Source organism: Gorilla gorilla, chromosome 1 (genome assembly GCF_029281585.2).
Source record: "Gorilla gorilla gorilla isolate KB3781 chromosome 1, NHGRI_mGorGor1-v2.1_pri, whole genome shotgun sequence".
Lineage (NCBI taxonomy): Eukaryota > Metazoa > Chordata > Mammalia > Primates > Hominidae > Gorilla > Gorilla gorilla.
Window position 1 is genome coordinate 204,600,446 of NC_073224.2, and position 20,996 is coordinate 204,621,441.

The following is a 20,996-nucleotide window of genomic DNA, read 5'->3' on the forward strand; positions in this document are numbered from 1 at the left end:
TTTTCCCCTCCTCAATGCAGAGGTTTTATTTCTTAATAAGTTGTAATTATATTAAATATACCATTCTTATAAACTGATTTTTTGCTCATTTGAATCATTTGAACGTTTGTATATTAGTATATATTACTCCAAAATTACTTCTAATGGCTAAATATACCAGTGTTTCTAAAACTGAAGTCCAAGAATCCCTGAGGTCTACATAGTCTGAAAATTCTAAAAGAATGCTGTTTAAATTTTGTTTTTATTTCAATGATTTTTATGTGCATGTACACATATTTTAAGTCATGCGTAACCACCATATAACTGAATTCTACTACAACCTTTCAGTGCTGTTTGCTTTTTACAATTATACAATTGCATTCTAAAATCATTACATAATAGATTTAACTTTTATTTTAATATATTGTTTATCATATTGAAACATGCAAAAACTCTGCAAGATCACTTATTCTTGGAATTCTGGGGTATCTCAGATATATCTCCTTTTTTGTGATGGGGAGGTGTCGGCACATTACTCAAGTTTGAAAATACAAATATGTATTATTTAAGAAACATAACACATTACACAGAGATGTGACTGGGATGAGGTGAGTGAGGCACATCCCTCAGGTACAAAATTAAGGGGGCACCAAAAACCTCAGTAATGAAGATAATATTTTAACACAGTATTTTTAAAAATCAAATTTATGCAAGGTCCCTGAAGAGCAAAATATCAAATTTTTAAATAAATACCAAATCAGTATTACTGATTTTTTCCTTCTGCCTCCGGCTCCAATGGCCCCACATGGCACCAAGATTTTATAACCACAACACAATGTTGGTCCATTTAATGTTTCCGCATATTCAGTACAATCACTAATGCCACGATGAATATCTCTGTGAATATTCATACTCCCATATTTAGGATTATCTCCTAAGAAAAGAATTCCTGAAGTGGAACTACCAGGTAAAAAGGTACATAGTAAAGGTTCTTGATACATGATAGGTTGTTTTCCTCCCCAAAAAAGTTCTTAATTATATTTACTCCAGTAATTTATGAAAAAAACACCATTTAAAAGTATTTTCCCACTTTGTTTCAAGTTGCAGCTATTTTTAATGTTCATTTACAAAAAGTACATTATAATGGAACAGTATTAACTCTCAGTAGCATTTGTTATCAACATTTCCTCAATATGTACGTTAAGTTAAAATTTTATATATTTGTTTCCATTTTTGTGCCAAAAAAATTTGACAGTCTTTACCTTTGTGATTTCTTCTATCTCTTACAAAGTTTTATTTCCACATTAAAATAATAAGAAAATAGTTTCATTTTTATAATAATACATTCATTTAATCCAGGGATCAGCAAACTTTATCTGTAAGGGGCCAGATAGCAAATATTTTTGACTTTGCAGGCCATATGGTCTCTGTCCCAACTACTCAACTCTGCTCTGGTGGAGCAAAAGCACCCACATAATATGTAAATGAATGAATGTGGCAATGTTCAAATAAAACTTTATTTATGAAAGCAGTGGGTGGAAAAAACAAAAAAAATGGGGGGGGGGGGCTGGATTTGGCCCACCACTGATAATTTGCCAACCCCTGCCTTAGTCCATTTGGAATTTACTCGTTTTGATGCATAATGAACATTTTTCTTTTTTGAGACAGAGTTTCACTCTGTCACCCAGGCTAGCTCAACCTCGGCTCACTGCAACCTCTGCCTCCTGGGTTCAAGTGATTCTCCTGCCTCAGCCTCCCCAGTAGCTGAGATTACAGGTGCCTGCCACCACACCCAGCTAATTTTTATATTTTTAGTAGAGACGGGGTTTCAACATGTTGGCCAGGCTGGTCTTGAACTCCTGACCTCAAGTATCTACCCGCCTCAACCTCCCAAAGTGCTGGGATTACAGGCATAAGCCACCATGCCCACCTCTTTTTCTTTCTCTAAATAGTGAATTCCTTTCATTTGCCATTGATAAATATATCAAATTCTTAAAAAATAATGTCTGTTTTTGGGCTATCTCTTCTATATCATTTTCAGTCTGACTAATCTTATGATATCATGCTATAACTAATTGTAGGATACTTATGGCCAGACGTGGTGGCTCACACCTGTAATCCAATCACCTTGGGAGGCCGAGGTGGGCGGGTCACCTGAGGTTAGGAGTCTGAGACCAGCCTGGCCAACACGGTGAAACCCTGTCTCTACTAAAATTACAGAAATTAGCGGGGCGTGGTGGCGCACGCCTGTAATCCCAGCTACTCAGGAGGCTGAGGCAGGAGAATCGCTTGAACCCAGGGCGGTGGGAGGGCAGAGGTTGCAGCGAGCCAATATTGCACCATTGCACTCCAGCCTGGGCAACAAGAGTGAAACTCTGTCTTTTAAAAAAAAAAAGAAATTAATTGTATGATGTTCAACCATTTAACAGCATTTGCCACATTCAACCTCTCCATCCATTTTTTAGAATATATGTGTAATAAGTGTGTGTATGTGCATGCCTATTATTCTTCTACAAAACTTCATAACCTAACCATTGATATTTTCATCAGAATTGCATCAGATCTAAATCTCAATTTTTTTTTTTTTTTTTGAGATGGAGTTTCACTCTTATCCCACAAGCTGGGGCGCGATGGTGCGATCTTGGCTCACTGCAACCTCCACCTCCCAGGCTCGAGTGATCCTCCTGTCTCAGTCTCCCGAGTAGCTGTGATTACAGGCATGCACCACCACGCCCGGCTAATTTCTGTAATTGTTGTATTTTTTAGTAGAGACAGGGTTTCACCATGTTGGCCAGGCTGGTCTTGAACTCCTGACCTCAAGTGATTCGCCCCCCCTTGGCCTCCCAAAGTGTTAGGATTACAGGCGTGAGCCACCGCACCTGGCCTTAAATCTTAATTTAAAAATAACTGACATCTTCATATTTCTTACATTTAAAAAGATGGTCTCTTCATTATTTCAAGTTGTATTTGATATAAGTACTTTTTAGTTGCTGCTGGGAATAGTGTATCTTTTTCATTATATCATCTAACTGGGAAGTTTATTTATAGAAGTATTGGTATAATTCAACTAGGTACTCCACTAAATTTTCATGAATTCTATTAATTCTTTCATAAATATTCTTAATAGCAAGTGATAATTTTATTTCCCTTTTTCCATTATTTTTTCTTCTAATTTCTTTAACATGGATTGAAGTAAAAATCCAACAAGAGTTAAATAATAACAATGACATCTGCAACTTGTATTCTTTTAGTAATATTAACAGAAGATTTCCATCATTTTACTTCAACTTCAATAACTGTTACTGATCTGAAGTAGTAGTTCCTTACCATGATCAAGAAAAAATCTATTGTAAGAAATGTCTGAATTACATGAGATGTCTTTTGGCATCTAATAAAGTGACTATTACAGATACGCTTATTTGACCTGTTGATGAAATATATGTATTAAAAGATTTTCTAACATCGACTAATCATGACATTCCTTCATTATATAGTGTATTAAAGAAAATTTCCTTAAATATTTTTATTTTAATCTCAGAAAACTCCAGAAACAACCAATACTCATTGGCATACATTAACGGTCTCCAGTCAGCTCTCTTAGTCTCTGTGATGGCTATTGCAAACTTCTGCTGGATTCCTTTAGCCTTGAGTACATATTATTTATGTAATATAGTAAAATAGTATACATCTTAAGTACCGTTTGTATGGTCCACAATGCCTTCAAGGCACAATCATGTTTGGTTTATGTTTGTATCCTCCCATGATCACTAATTTTACAAGTATTTGATAAACAAATCAATGAGTAGCCAAATACTAACAAATATTTTCTGAGAAGTAAATATCTAATTGGTAACCCAAAAGCTTTCAGAAGCAGAAAAACACATGCCAAAACACAAAAAAATTCCTTTACCAATACCTTTACCTTCTTAGTTTACTACAAATGAAGATCAATATTAATATCCCATGAAAGTATTTTAGAAATGAGTAACACAGTTTCTATTGCCAAATTAACTCAATATGGCTAAAACAGCCCCAACATTTGAATTACTACATTTTCTTTCCAAAACTGTGTGAATCACTATTATGACGACAATTGGTTCATTTGCTTTCCCATTTTAATTGAGTTCTTTCAATAAGAGACTACACATTAGCTCTTCCTCTATTATTATGAACAAGAAGAAAAAGAAATCATGACTTTAATGTAGTATTTACTCAATGTACAGTTTTTAGACCCTATAGAAAAGGCAAAAGAGGAAAATGAGGTCTCTGGCTCTCTTTAAAGTATCTATTTTGAAACCTTCCCTAGGTATTTTTAAAATTAAACAACTTTTATTTACAGAAAGATTGGTAGACTAAAAAAAAAAAAAAAAGACTTTGATTATGACCCCAGATTGTCTCCTTCCTGGCCATGAGGGCTTGAGTAACTAAATCTCTATATCTCTCAGCTCTCTCACCTATAAATGTTAACATCCTCTACTCTGGCCATCTTATACAGGGTTGTTAGGCGAATTAAGCAACACAGTACGTGTAAAAGCATCTGTAACTGTAAAAATACTACAGAAAACATTATAGAAACATGCAATAGAATTAGAATGAAGAAATGAAACTGTGAGACCCAATGACATTATGCCAGTAATAGAGTCAGGAGGATGGACAATGACTGGCAAATCCAGAATATCATAACTGAAGAAATAACCAAGAGCAAATGGGTAGAGGAAGTTAAATACATACACACACATTTCAGCACCTTGTTTATATAGTAAAGTAAAGAAATTAGGACCAAAATGAATTGTGTAAAAAAGAGAATTAGGAAGTGAGCTAAAAGCAAAACTACCTAAATTAAGCACAAAGAAAAGCCAAAGGAAGTTTTGAAAAGGTGCCATAAACTAAAGCTATGATTTTATTGAACCATGAAAGAAGTTACTGGTAACTGATGGTCAAAAGTAAACACTGACCACAACTGTAAAATCTATCAGTATTTTATGAGAGGCTAATAGTACTTTTTTGAGACTAATAACATAATACAATAGAGTTCTCTTTTCCAGTCCATGGGAAATGAATAAAAGTAATAAATTATGCAATATTGAAAGGCAATACTCTTCTAAAAGAAGGAGAGAAGGTGGAGACGGGTGTGGAAAAGACAAGAAAAAGAAAAGAAGGAAAGAATCACATATCTAGTTTATAACATGAGAGCTGCTCTGGGGGATTTCTAGAAGAATTATCAAAGGTCTGATCCTATAGGACTGGTATTGCTGACAACAAAAAGGACTCCTCAGGGAAAACCTAGCTCTATCCACTCACATACTACAAGTCCCTTATTGTGGGGTCAGGGTAAAGAATGCTTTTGGATCTTATGCCCAGGACCTACTCATTACTGCTTAATTCTCAAGTCCAATCAATCAGGGAGTAAGCCTTTGGGGAAGTTCTTCCCATAATCATGATGAAACTTCATATTCATATTCAGTATTTTATAACACATTTTATAATTCTGAATAAGTATATAAAAATTTAAGTGTTTCTATCTGTTCCATTCTATTTATATTCTCCAGCCACTGGAACCTCTGATTGTTCTGAAAACAACAATACTAATAACCTTCTCAGTGTTCTCTACCCCTATTGTATTTGGTTTATGCTCTAAGTGCCTTTTTGTCCCAAGGAAGTGTCACATGGTTCAAGTACAAAAGAAAGAGATGATTTTGGTACCCTGCCAGCATGCCCACATTGGGGCAGGAGAAGAGATACAAGATCTGCCCTTCATATAGACATGGCTGTAGTCTTCTGAAGCATATACTGCCACATGAACTTTCCCCAGGTGTTGGGACAACTATTTATCCCTAATTCAGATATCTAAGATCTCCATTACCTGCTTCTATAAACATGCTTTTATTTACCTTCTATTTAAATAGAATAGAAAAATCTATTTATATTCCTTCTACTTTCTTCTTTGTAGCAAGTATACTCATATCCATCCAACTCCTATAGCTTTATCACTACCCTAACACATCCAACTTCCACTGAACGTCATGGAATTCATGCTAACTGAGCATCAATTTGACTCAATGACTCACATGAATCACCAACCTCTGCAATCTCCTATTCTTCTATCTGCTTACTCTAATACAATGGTTCTCAATAGATCATTTTTTGTTAAAATTGGCAAGGGAGGAGGCTGCTACTGGCATGTAGTAGGTAGAGGCCACAAATGCTTACTAAATGTCCTGCAATGCACAGGACATTTCTTCACAACAAAGAATTATCTGGTCCAAAATGTCAATGCTGTGGAGTTTGAGAAATCCTGTCCAAAAACATCTAAATGAAAAATGCACTTGACCAGGCACGGTGGCTCACGTCTGTAAACCCAACACTTTGGAAGGCCATAGCAGGAGGATCACTTGAGCAGAGAAGTTAGAGACAAGCCTGTGCAACTTACTTTACCAAAAAAAAAGTCTCACTCTGTCATCCAAGCCAGAGGGCAGTGGCGCAATCTCAGCTCACTGCAACCTCCACCTCCTGGTTCAAGTGATTCTCCTCCCTCAGCCTCCAAAGTAGCTGGAATTACAGGCACCCGCCACCATGCCTGGCTAATTTTTTGTATTTTTAGTAGAGATGGGATTTCAGCAGGTTGGCCAGGGTGGTCTGGAACTCCTGACCTCAAGTGATCTGCTGGCTTCAGTCTGCAAAGTGCTGGGATGACAGGCGTGAGCCATCACGTCTGGCCCCTCTACAAATTTTTTTTTAATTCGCCAGTGTGGTGGTACACGCCTGTGGTCCCAGCTACTCAAGAGGCTGAGCTGGGAGGTTCACTTGAGCCTGGGAGGTTGAGGCTGCAGTGAGCAGTGATTGCACCACTGCATTCCAACCTGGGCAACAGAGCAAGACCTTGTCTCAAAAAAAAAAAAGAAAAAACAAAAAGAAAGAAAAGAAAAAGAAAGCACTTCCACAGAAGTCTGACAGTCTCAAACCTTCTAATATAAACAGAAAGATAGGAAAATATAAGCTTCCCCCAGATTAAACGTCATTGCAGAAAAAGAGCCAATTCATATCATCTTTACAAAACACAGATACCCTCAAATAATTGCTGCTATTGCATATTCGTCCCTTGGACCCCTTCTTGCACTTCAAAATGATTGCAGCATCTGATATAACTTTTTTCTTCTATTCCAACAACAGCAACATCATTAACTGCATGGATAGCTTAGCTGACTTCAGGACCTCACAGTTTTAAGATCTCTATGATTTTATCTCCAGAGCAACCTTGAAATAGCAGAGCTCTACCTTCACTCTTATTACTCACAGATCTCAAACTTGGAATCATGTATCATTCATCAAAGCCTCCTTTACCTTCTATCCACTAATCCAATGAACTGGTTCTTCAATCAATTAACCCTTCCAAAGATGATCTGTCCATTAACCACTCCTGAAAAATATTTAAATCCATATATAGCCTGTACTTCATTAGCATTAACTGCAAAAGGCTTACTATCCTACATAAACTTGATTGCACCACAAACTTATAAACTACCATAAATCTTCAACCATATCTGCTGTATAGTTCTCAAAGCCTTGCACTAAAATGCATTGCAAAAATCACAGTGGTATTAAGAAACAAAGATGATTAAAAGCCTTAATTACTACTCAGGAAAAGTTTCATATAGCTCGTTAATGCCTTATATGGTAATTCAAATCGCCTCAACCTTCTTTAAGAGTTTCCTTTCACCCTGTCAACAAACTATTTCACTTCTTAAGCACTTCCTCTCTCAAATGAATAATTCAATGTGTGAACAAAAAGAAGGGGGGAAAAAAGGTGAAATGTTTACTTGAGCATTGTCAGGTTCATCTTTAATTTTGTCTAGTAGTCCCTGCTGTGGTGCCATTGCTTTGTCATACTCATCATCCAAAGGTTCTTCTTTAATTCTAATATTTGATGCAAAGGAATTCCCCAGTTCCGAACCAATGGATTCTTTATTGGCAAATGGGTAGCTGGAATCCTAAAACACAATATAAAGGATTAATAAATATTCAGATTTTAAAATGATTCCTCTTCAGGTTTAACACCCAAAGAAAAGCTCATTGGAAATGAAGAACTCTATGGACATTCATTAGCTTTTGGATCTTATGCCTACGCCTAAAAGTAATTGTGTTATATGTCCAAATACCAAATACAAATAAAGACCCTAAGAGTTGAGGCTTTTTAGAATGTCTCCGGTGATGACCTTAAACAAATATTAAGCAAATTAAAAAAAAAAATCAGTGCTCTACCTAATACATTGTTAGAATTTAGAAAGTGACATAAAGAAAACTTTGACACTTGTCACAGTTACAGCAATCTACATACACACTGAAAACTTACCCTAAAGTTTGTTTCTGGGGTTTGTGGTAAATGGGTATGTAATGTTTCTTCAACTTGATTAGCTATTGAAAGGAAAAAAAAAACAAACAAACACATGTATATGAATAACAAATCTTACAAAGAGTGACCTAAAAAGCTATCATTTGATAATCACCTCTCTTTTCCAACAAAGATGCTTGTTAGAGTGAACTGGGTCCCAAAAACACCCAAAAGGTATTTTCACTCAAAGTTCTGCACAATCTGGCCCCACCTAGCTTTTAGCCTTACCCTACATTTTTTCCTTGCTCAAACCTAAAAAAAAAAAAAAAAAAAATTATTTTTGCTCTGAAAATTGCTTGTGTTTGTTCTCTCCCATTTCTACTTATTCTATTCCAAGTCCCCTCTGTCTACCCTAATCTTTATAGTTTTCCAGACTCAGCTCAGTTAAAAATTCACCTCTCCTCTATAAAACCTTCCCTGTTCACTAAGTTAAAAATCATCTCTCTTCTAAGAATCCCTAAAACACAGTTTCAGTTATTTGAAAGACATCTTTTTGAACTGCCTTATGACAAACTCTTCTACCACTGTCTTTAACTGTAAATTAAATCTTATGCTATTCAGCTGGACATTGGCACTTCTACGGCCTGACTTGTCTTGTCCATTCTACTACTAGACATTATGTTCCTTGAGAAACATGACTCTCATACCCCAAGAAGGGATATTGGAAATATATACTGAATTATAGAGAAAAATATAGTATATCCTTGCACAGACTTGTACACACTCAAAAGCTGTCTTTTTAACAATACTGGTTTGTTCTTTCTACCATACATTTCCTAGCATTGTTAGAAGAAATACAAGGACTGGTATAGAATACTTGCTTTCCTTCACAGCTATTGAACATTTATTGAAGAATTACTATTTTACTACACCAGGTTAGGCCCCAAGAATACAAAGATGAGTAAGATACAATCTGGCCCTCAACTCCTACACTAGTAGGTAAGGTAAAACAAATATAGAACTATAATACTGTGTGATAAGTACTATAAATAATGAGGCATGAAAATGCTGTGGAAATATAGATAAGGAAACAATTCATTCTTGATGTAGAGCAGTTAGAATGATGACAGAGTAGAAGAGGTTTATGAGTTAGGCATTGTTGGATAAGAAGTACTTTCACAAGCAAATATACAGAGAGAAAATGACATGCAGGCAAATGGAATAGCAGGAGGAAAGGAAGGCATAGAAGGAAATATGTGATATATTCAAGAATGTTAACTAAAGCTAAAGTATAGGGTACACTGGGCAAAGAGGCTCAGGAGGAACCTCAAGAAACTTCTAAAACATAAATTAGAAATGTTTGTTTTTTTTTAATTAAAAAAACTCCCTTTCAGATAGAGGTAAGAGTTAATAAACAAAAAATTAAATTAAAATTAAAAAAATAAAATAACTCCCTAATTTGGACTAAGTGGTGAGACAGCAGTTTGAATTAGTGCTTACAGCACAAAGAAGTTAAATCCAACTTCAGGTTCCAATGTTCAACCAAAGAAAATGAACAGGTGATTCAAGTATCTTGCCTTTCTCATCAAAACATTGCAACCAGGGGAGGGAGAAATGAGGTTTAGAGCTATTTTCAACCATTTATACCATTACCAAAAGTTACTGGGAGAAATTCAGTCACTCTGCAAAGAACAAGGACAAAAGAAAAATGACAAGCTTACAATGAATTTAACCGTTCATACTTCACTTAACATCAAAAGTAATAAAAGCTATATATTATGATCAGTAATTTTTAATTGTGTTTTATGGTTCTAAGGCCAACAATTATTACCTGCTTTATCAAAAAAACTGCTTTTCAACCTTGAATCCAAATCTTTATGGGGTTTATCCAACCGTTTTTCACGTTCATAAGTTAGGTCTCTATTTTTCTCCTTTCCAGAAAATGTCTCTTTGCTGTTTTCTCTTACTAGACTAAAATCTTTCCGTATTGATTTAAAGACAGAAACCTGATCAAATTGTTTAGGAAAGTCTTTTTTTAACTTATTTTGAATTTGTATTTCATTTTCATTGTCTGATTCATGCTGTGTGACTCTTCTCTCTACTTCCAAGCTATCATCAGTATGAATTGAAGAAACAAGATTGTCCTTTGAACTAAAATCCTGTTCATCCTCATTGTCACTACCAACGACTGGAATTCCTGCAAGATCCCCAGAGTTCAAAAAATAATCATCTTCATCCAGCAATGAATTTTCAGATCCTGTTTGATTCGGCATTCCATAAGACATGCTGTCAAGGGTAGGAGTTAAGTTGTGGTCTATATCTTCAGACATTTCTGTATCCATGATACCACCACCTTAAAAAGTAAAATACTGTTTAGACAAATGATAGTGCTAAAGATGACCACAATGATAAGGTCAGTCTGGTATTTAACCAAATAAATATTTTTTCAAACAAAATACAGATATTACCATAGTATTCATTTAACACTTTGATATAGGTGTGACAGATATAACTATTCCTATCTGACAGTTAAGGAAACAAGGAGCCAAAACTTGAGAAACTACTTTAGGTTAGAAAAGAAAGCTACGTGATATAGAGAAAAGAGCACCAACTTCAGAATCAGACATATCTGTGTTGAAATCAAAGCATGATCCTGAAAATCTATGTAATCCTAAAAAGTAAACTCTCAGAGTCTATCTATACAGCAGCATAATACTCACCTTGGAGATAAATTTGTGGTGAGGATTAGTGATAGTATGTACAAAAGACCTACAACACAATGACTGACAAATAGAAGGGAATATAAAATGGTAATTATAATTATTATGGCGATTATTCAGGGAAAACTGAGATTAGCACTCAGGTCTTTGGTCTGAGTCCCATTTTCTCTGCACTAACACTAATAAACACTGACGGCAGTTAATACTTACACATAAAAATAAATTTTATCCAACCTAGAATAAAAGACTATTTACTGTTTAAAACTACTAATATATACTAATCTCTCCCATTCCAAAACAAAACAAAGCAATGCCCTCATTCATGCCCTAACCCTACAATGCCCTCATTCATCTTCCCTTCACAAACTTGTAGGAAAAAAATTCTACCTAGTTTGCTTCTACTTCATCTCTATCATTAACCCTTTGAGCTTAATACAATCAGCTCCCAACTTTCCACTGGAACTTTTCTCATTAACATCATCAATGATCTCCTAATGGTCAAAGCAAATTGACTTTTTTCAATTCCTAAATGGCATATCCCTCATGGATAAAATTCCTTTGGATTCTTTGGTACTCTTATTTCTTACTTTCCTTAATTGCCTTATAATTTATTTTATACTCCTCTTCTTCTGTTCACATGGCTTAAATGTTAGTTTTTCTGCAAGATTCCCGTTCTTTTTACTTTTACACTCAGACTGAGCTATTTTGTTCACCTCCATAACACTTACCTTTGCTACTGACTTCCTAAGCACTTAAGCTTAGACCTTTCTTATAAGATTTCGGATGTCTATATTCAACTAGCTCCTACATGTTCTCCAACTTAGCATCTCTAAAATCAAAACTCATCATGTTCCCTCCCATTCCAAGCATATGCTTCTTATATTTCCCTCAGATGGTTAACAGATTCACCAAACCAGCAGTTGCTCAAGATTTTCCCCTGGACAAATTCTGTCAACTTTATTACTTATCTCTCTCAAATCCATCTTTTCCACTTAGCACCTAGTTCTAATACTCCACGTCTCCTCCTGGATTCTACAATACCTTCAAAGGTATACTAATTCAGTCCACATGGATACTCAGGAAGCAACCATACCCTTATAAACTCTATGCCCAAACCACATTTAATTGATACATCAGCAAACAAACTGGAACTGATAAAAATAGAGTGAGGCGAAGACTAAAAATATTAGTGGCACTGGCATCCTTGCTCTTATTTGTTCCTGAAGCCCAGTTACATCCTTCATGTGGCTGGTTCTTCAACCCTTCTCTGGATTATGGAATCCAATAAATTCCTTTTGTTAAGTTGATTTGAGTTGGATTATCTGTAATCAGGTCCCAACTGATACAGAACCCAAAGGAAAGCTTTCCTGGGCCAGGCACAGTGGCTCACACCTATAATCTTAGCACTTTGGGAGGCTGAGGCCAGAGGATTGTTTGAGGCCAGGAGTTCAAGACCAGCCTGGGCAACATAGCAAAAGCCCATCTCTACCAAAAAAAATTTTGTTTTAATCAGCCAGGTGTAGTGGTACACACATGCAGTCCTAGCTACTCAGGAGGCTGAGGAAGGAGGATCACTTGAACCCAAGAGTTTGAGGCTGCAGCAAGCTATAATTGTGCCACTGCACTCCAGCCTGGGTGATGTGACAGGGCAACCCCCTGTTTCTTTCTTTTTTTTTTTTTCTGAGCTTTGCTCAAGTTGCTCTCTTCTATAATGACACCAGAATTACCTTTCCAAAATATAAATCATTTCACATTACATCCTCCCTTGAGATTCTTCAATAGCTCCCCACTGCTTGAAGTATTCATTCATTCAGTACGTATTTATTAGGAAACCACTCTGTGGTAGGTATTGCGCTAGGTTCTAGGGATAAAATGATGAGAGATAGCTATGACTCTTCCTCCTCACAGAGCTAGAAAAAATAAACAGAAAATTAGAAACAGTATGAGGGTAAATAATGATTTGAGTCCATAATGTCAATGGGAAGGAGAGAAAAGCTTGTTTCTATCATAAGAACGTTTGCTAATAAACGTAGAGGCAATAATATAATTGGAAAAATTGTCTATACTTTCTAAAATAATCAATTGAGACAACAGATAGTAAAACAGATGCTAAAATCTTAGGAGATGTATGCTGAAGAACTTACAGGTGAGCCATCTCAACGTTTCATCATTAGTAGCTGACCACATAGCATGTGCTCTGTAATTTTTCATAAATGAAAAATTAGGCATTTTATGTAGTCAGAACAATGAGTTCTATAGTGCATGAGAAGTCAATACTAAGAAGTAATATTGTAAGCAACTTTCCATATCACTACATTTACTTATTTATTTAGTTAGTTGGTTCATTTTTTGAGACAGGATCTGGCTCTGTCACCCAGGCTGGCGTGCAGTGGCATGATCTCAGCTTATTACAACCTCCGCCTCCAGGACTCAAGCAATCCTCCTACCTCAGCCTCTCAAGTGGCTGATATTACAGGTGCACGCCGCCACATCCGGCTAATCTTTGTATTTTTTGTAGAGACCCAGTTTGGTCTTGAACTCCTGAGCTCAAGCAATCCGCCCACCTCAGCCTGCCAAACTGCTGGGATTACAGGCATGAGCCACTGCACCCAGCCCCTTATCATTACATTTAAATTCAGGATATAGTATTTGAAGAAAAGGGTAGTCATATGGAAAAATGAGATCCCTAACTCACATCAAAAAATTCTACAGATGTATCTAAGTTTTAGGCATAAAGAAATAAAACAGTAATATTAAATAAACTATGGAAGAATTATTTTAGTAATATTAAAGAAACTATGGAAGAATTATTTTTGAGTCGCAGAGACAAGCCTTTCTAATAATGACCCAAAAAATCCAGAATAAAAGATCAAGTTATAAATAAAAATATAAAAGATCAAATGTGACTTTAAAAATGGCTAGAGATGAGAAAACACAAACCAAATCAAAAAGATAAAAAGATAAACTGATTTAAAAGGTTTTATTTCATATCACAAAGGGTAATTTCCTTAAAAGATAAAGATAGGACCTATAGTTCAGTAAAGATACAGACAAATAACCAAATACATATATAAAAGCAAAGGGCTCAAACAAATATTTCAGAGAGAGCAAAATACTAAGGTTCAACAAGAGAAATGCAAACTAATAAAACGAGATATCATGTTCACACAGCAGGTTGGTAATGACAAAAAGTTTTGATAAAAGTCTTGCAGATGGCTGGGTGTGGTGGCTCACGCCTGTAATCCCAGCACTTTGGGAGGCCAAGGTGGGCGGATCACGAGGTCAGGAGATTGAGACCATCCTGGCTAACACGGTGAAACCCTGTCTCTACTTTAAAAAAAAAAAGAAGCCAGGCATGGTGACGGACACCTGTAGTCCCAGCTACTCGGGAGGCTGACGCAGGAGAATGGTGTGAACCTGGAAGGTGGAGCTTGCAGTGAGCCGAGATTGCGCCACTGCACTCCAGCCTGAGCGACAGTTAGACTCTGTCTCAAAAATAAAAAATAAATAAAAATAAAAAATAAAGTCTTGCAGCTATATTATAGGCCAAAATTGGGAAACTATGGCCCAAGACTAAAATATATACAAAGAAAAGTTTTTGAAAGAGACCATATGTAGGCTGCAAAGTCCAAAATATTTACCATCTGGCCCTTAACAGAAAAACGTTTGCCAACCCCTGCAGTCAAATACTGCTGGTAGGAATGCAAACTGGTACAAAACTAATAAAGAGCAATTAGGCAATGTTTTTGATACTTTGAATACACAGAACTCTTGACCCAACAATTCAACTTTTTTTTTTTTTTTTTTTAAAGACAAAGTTTCACTCTGTCGCCCAGGCTGGAATGTGGTGGTGCCATCCTGGCTTACTGCAACCTCTGCCTCCCAGGTTCAAGCGATTCTCCTGCCTCAGCCTCCTGAGTAGCTGGGATTACAGGCACCTGCCACCACACCCAGCTAATTTTTGTATTTTTAGTAGAGACAAGGTTTCACCATGTTGGCCAGGCTGGTCTCAAAACTCCTGACCTCAGGTGATCCACCCGCCTTGGCCTCCCAAAGTGCTGGGATTACAGGCGTTTGACACCACGCCCAGCCCAACAATTCAACTTTTACAAATTCATCCTGCAGATATAATCTCACAAGAGAGTGATGAAAAAGAACATTTATAGCAGAAAAAGTCTGAAAACAGCATATGTGTTCATCAGTGAGTCTAACTTAATTATAGTACATACCTCTAATGGAATATTATATAGCTGTTAAAGAGAATGAGGCAGCTTTATGAATTCCCAAGATCTGTTAAGTGAAATTTTTAAATCTTTGAAATGCACTGGAGATTTACAGTTTTCTCTGAGATGTCAATTTCTTTTTTTTCTTTCTTTCTTTTTTTTGAGATAGAATCTTGCTGTCACCCAGGCTGGAGTGCAGTGGCATGACCACGGCCCATTGCAGTCTCAGCCTCCTGGGCTCAGGTGATCCTCCCATCTCAGCCTCCCAATTAGCTGAGACCACAGATGTATGTCACCACATCCAGCTAATTTTTTTTAAATTTTTTGTGGAGATGGGAGTTTCACCACATCGCCCAGGCTGGTCTCAAACTCCTGGGCTCAAGCACTCTTCCTGTCTTGGCCTCCCAAAGTTCTGGGATTGCATGAGCCACTGCACCTGGCCTCAGAGATGTCAATTTCTAACAAAGCAACTGATGTGAATTAGCAATTTTGGTACTTACACAATAAATCTGTAGGCTGCATAAAATCTTATGCAATTAAAATGTAAGTACTAGTTACATTACTTAACTGAATCAGAATTCTTCTCATCCTTGTGATCCATATAAGCAAATAAAAGAAACAGTTTCTGTTTCTCAGAGCTTATATCAAGAGAACAAAACAGAACACTACGATCTCAGCAGCTGAAACACCTGAAAGCACAAATTTCTCATGGAAGATTTCTGGCTTTTAGACACTGTGAGTATGCTTGGCGTATGTGAGGAAAAGCAAGGATGGTATGGCTGGAATTGCATGTATGAGAGGAAGAGTGATTAAAAAATGAGAAAAGAGAAATAAACAGAATGGATCTATTAGGAAATTGCAAGCAATAGGAAAAAACTGCAATGTATGCAAGTGTAAAAGGAAGTCGTTAGAAGACTCTACAGACAAATTAACATAATTTATGTTTTACAAGGATCATACATTCTACATATAGCTTCTGTGTACTATGAAGTGTTCAATGTTATAGGGAGCAGAAGAAGAATGGAAGCAGGAAGACCACTTAGGACCACTTAGGAAGCTACAATAACCCAAAGAAAAACTGGTAGTTAAACCCAAGGTAATAATAATGGTGGATGTGAAGAACAGTAGTCAGATGTGGATATATTTTGAAGGTAGAGGCATTACCTGATACGTATATGAGATGCTGGGTATGAAAGGAGTCAAGAATAACACAACAGGGTGTCATTTCTTGAGATAGGAACACTAAGGGAGGACCACACTGAAAGAGGGAGAATGAATAATTTGGTTTTGGGATGGTAGATTTTGAAATCCTTCTTAAATCTTCAAATGGAAATATCAAGAAGACAGTTGGATATATTAGCCTGTAGTTAAGAGAAGACTGGCCAAGAAATGAGACATAAATTTGGGACTCATCAATGAAGAGATGGTACTTAAAATTCATGAAACTAGATAAGATCACCTAGTGAGTTTATTTACTACAGATGGAAGACAGCTGAGAGTCCTGACATACTTCAGTATTTAGAAATCTGGTCAAAATGAAGGAGTCAGAAAAAGACACTAAGAAGGAACAGCTAATAGAGTAGGAGAAAAATGAGGAGACTGGTGTCATAGAAGCTAATGAAGAAAATAGGAGGGAGTGACTTAACCATAATGAATGCTGCTGAGATGACTGATAAAATGAAGACTGAGAACTTAACTTCTAACTTGACAACAGCTACATCAGTGGGAAAATGAGTGTACAAGTCAGAGTGGAGTGATCCCAATAGCGATTGAGAGGAGATAACTTGAGAATCCTAGTATAAAATAATTGTTCAGAGGAACTGAAGGAACAGAGATAACTATTCAGAGGCCCTTAATAGAGGTTTTTGTTTTTTGGACTTTGGCTGTGTGTGTGTGTGTGTGTGTGTGTGTGTGTGTGTGCTAATTTTTAAATTATTAGTAGAGACAAGGTCTTGCTCTGTTGCCCTGTGTGTGTGTGTGTGTGTGTGTGTGTGTGTGTGCTAATTTTTAAATTATTAGTAGAGACAAGGTCTTGCTCTGTTGCCCAGTCTGGTCTTGAACTCCTGGACTCAAACGATCCTCCCACCTCAGCCTCCCAAAATGCTGGAATTATAGGTGCAAGTCACTGTACCCAGCCTATTTACTTGTGGTTTTTTATAAGAATTTTTTTTAAGATTGAGAATATTACAGCTTTGTAGTATGCTTACAAGAAAGCTCTAATAAAGAGCAGTGAGTTCAGGAGGAAAATCTTTGTGTAATAGAGACTGTGATCAGTAAAATGCAAATAGACTTAGATTTTGCACAAGGAGAATAAAGTTATTTTAAGTAATTTAAGAACAATATTTGTTTTATAATGAAAGCAAATTTCATACTTCGAGGTAAAGTCAACCGCCATTCTTTGTCCCTCTTAGTCATTGCTTTAGCAGTATACTGATAATTCTATGCTATATCCAAGAATCATTTCAAGGTATAACCACCAACTAAGGAATTCAACTATCATATAAATAAATATTGTGAAATATTCTAATATATTCCTCCTGCATATTTTTGTTTTTTTTTTTTTGGTTTTTGTTTTCTGTTGTTGTTGTTGCTATCCATCAGTTTATTGTCTTTATCTGAAAAATCCTCATAGAAAATTGTTTGGTTTAGCTCTCAGCAGCCTGCTCCTGAGCTCTGAGGGAGTTTGCCTTCTTTTGAGTTACCCGATCTTTCTTCTGAGCAAGGGATATTTTGGGATGGTTCCACCTCTTCTTTTTTGTTTCTTGGGCTTCTTTTCATAGACTGGATTCTCTCGTATAGCAGCATGAGCTTTCTTATACATCTCCTCCATCATGTCTGGAGTTACGCTGTTCTTTATGTATTGAGAGAACTGTTTCTTGTAAGCATCTTCATCTTCTTTCATTAAGTAGTGCATGTAATCTGCAACTTCCTGGCCCATGATGTGCTTCCGGTGTACTTCTGCATTAAATTCCTTGCTTTCAGAATCATAACCAGTGAATCGTTTGGTACTGTGAGGGACAGACAAGCCTCCATCCACAGCGCCCTTCAGGGTACCCAAAACTTTATTGCCAGTGGTAGTTCTGGCAAGGTCTGCATCCAAATAGCAGGTAAAGGCACGTGACTGACCATGATTGCTTTCCACATTGTATTCACCATCAGTCACCTCCACTTGGCATTCACAGATCTTGTCCATGACAAACCTATTGAGAAGGCTGCGGGCCAGCAGCAGGCCAGTACAATGTGCTGCAGCATAATTTGTCAGGCCAACCTTCAAACCATATTTTGGCAGTTCATATGCATATGCTGCGCAGACTATCATATCCCCCTCTATAAGGGCACAAGCAATCTGACAAATGATATCTCTGTTTGTTACACGAATTATCATCCTGTATTTGTGTGTTTTGTATTTATTTTTATCCTGTATCACCAAGCGTTTCCAAGCATAGTAATCAGTTTTACCCTCTCGTCATCTTCTAAATTTCACTTGGTATCTCTTAAAGCAGGCCTTATTCTTAACAACTTTAACAAACCCCATCCTGCAGAAGAGAGATCTTTGTCTGCAGCTGGACAGAGACCTGCAGGCCCAGCAGTGCTGAGAGTGGGAAGGGCACATTTTTGTTTTTAATCAAAGCATAATTTTCAGAAATAAACTAGTATTAATAGTAATTTCGGCCAGGTGTGGTGGCTCACGCCTGTAATCCCAGCATCTTGGGAGGGTGGGGTGGGCGGATTACCTGAGGTCAGGAGTTCGAGACCAGCCTAGCCAACATGGCAAAACCCCACTTACTAAAAACAGAAAAATTAGCTGGGCGTGGTGGGACATGCCTTTAATCCCAGCTACTAGGGAGGCTGAGGTAGGAGAATCACTTGAACCTGGGAGGTAGAGGTTGCAGTGAGCCGAGATTGTGCCATTGCACTCCAGCCTGGGCAACAGAGCAAGACTCCGTCTCAAAAAAAAAAAAAAGTAATTTCAACTTTAGAAATCATGGTTCTCTAACAATTCCCTGAGATTGCTACTTTTTTTTTTTTTTTTTTCAAGATGGAGTCAGGAAGATCACTTGAGCCCAGGAGTTTCAGATCAGCTTGGGCAACACAGCAAGACCTCGTCTCTACAAATAAAATTAAAAAACAAGCCAGGCATGGTGGCACACACCTGTAGTCCCAGCTACTCAAGAGGCTGAGGCAGGAGGATCACTTGAGCCTAGGAGTTGAAGGCTGCAGTGAGTTATGACTGCGCCACTGAACCCAGCCTGGGTGACAGAGAGAGACTCTGTCTTTAAAATATATATATATATATAAAATGAAAAACAAACAAAAATTAAATTATATAAATTAAAAAATGAAAAACAAGGTGATTGTGATTTGTTTTAAATAAAAGCTTAAGTTAGCACTTTGTTTTGTCACAGAAACTTTTTTTTTTTTTTTTTTTTAAAGACAGAGTCTTGCTCTGTCTCCCAGGCTGGAGTGCAGTGGTATGATCTCAGCTCACTGCAACTTCCACTGCCCGGGTTCAAGCAATTCTCCTGCCTCAGCCTCCCAAGCAGCTGGGATTACAGGTGCCCACCACCACGCCTGGCTAGTTTTTTTGTATTTTTAGTAGAGACGAGGTTTCACCATGTTGGCCAGGCTGGTTTCGAACTCCTGACCTTAAGTGACCCACCTGCCTCAGCCTCCCAAAGTGCTAGGATTACAGGCATGAGCCACCGCGCTCGGCCGCTGTCACATAAACATTTCTAAGAGATGATCTGACTATTACTGCTATTCAATAAAATATACTTTCCTAAATAATAAAAACCCCTTTATAAGATCACAATGTAATTCAACAAAGCCAAAAATCATTAAAAATGAAACACAATTGCCTTAAACATTTATTTTTACTTGAGACATACAAAAGCACATTTACCAATCATTTAATATCAGCCAAGATTTTGATAATGGCTATACTAATATGTCTTTCTTAACTAAACCACAGGCCGGACACCATAGCTCATGCCTGTAATCCCAGCATTTAGGGAGGCTGAAGCAGGCAGATCACTTGAGGTCAGGAGTTCGAGATGAGCCTGGCCAACAGGGCAAAACCCCGTCTCTATTAAAAATACAAAAATTTGCCAGGTGCATGCCTGTAATCCCAGCCACTCAGGAAGCTGAGGCACGAGAATCGCTTGAACCCAGGAGGCGGAGGTTGCAGTGAGCTAAGATCACACCACTGAACTCCAGCCCGGGTGACAGAGGGAGACTCCATCTCAAAAAAAATGAAATAAAAATAAATAAATCACAACCATATAGGCCATCTTCATGATTGCAATCTGAGTTTCTTTAAAATGGAGGGAGAAAGTAAAGACACTTGCACATCCATGTTTTTACTTACTTGCTTAGTTTTTCTAAAGCATTCAAATTTTCACAGAAACAACAGTTTACTTTTCAAAGTAACATTTCACTAGTGTAAAAAAATGTACGTTAACTTATATAACTACAATGGCAAGTATTAATAAAGTTTGGGAACAAATACAATAAATCTTGGTAAGCATGCTGAATTGTGTGGCTGTGTCTGAAACTACTAGATGCTCCTCAACAGCCACTCTAGTTTTCTCCTTTAGTGACAGACCGTGATTCTTATCAGAGCACATTTACAATAGAAAAATGGTTAATTCTTATGTATGATCCTAAACTGAAAAAGAATCATAGTTATTAATATGGCAATAGCCAAAAGAAAACTCTGCATGAGAACGAGATAATAACTACAAT

At 37.1% G+C, this 20,996-nt stretch overlaps 1 protein-coding gene and 1 pseudogene across 6 annotated transcripts in view; both read right to left on the bottom strand.

Annotated features, from left to right (window-relative positions):
• Window positions 1-20,996, bottom strand: part of ZMYM4 (zinc finger MYM-type containing 4) — a 152,766-nt gene that overhangs the window by 52,647 nt on the left and 79,123 nt on the right. For 5 of the 6 annotated variants that reach the window (XM_019015121.4, XM_055391493.2, XM_063700442.1 and 2 more), the window contains 3 exons: window positions 10,140-10,661; window positions 8,330-8,391; window positions 7,797-7,967 (listed from right to left, as the gene is read on the bottom strand). The exons of the other annotated variant lie outside the window; for it this stretch is intronic. In XM_019015121.4, coding sequence (XP_018870666.3) covers window positions 7,797-7,967; window positions 8,330-8,391; window positions 10,140-10,661 — 755 coding nt within the window. The remainder of the gene's footprint in view (window positions 1-7,796; window positions 7,968-8,329; window positions 8,392-10,139; window positions 10,662-20,996) is intronic. 6 annotated transcript variants of the gene reach the window in all.
• Window positions 14,011-18,824, bottom strand: LOC129534456 (large ribosomal subunit protein uL18-like; annotated as a pseudogene).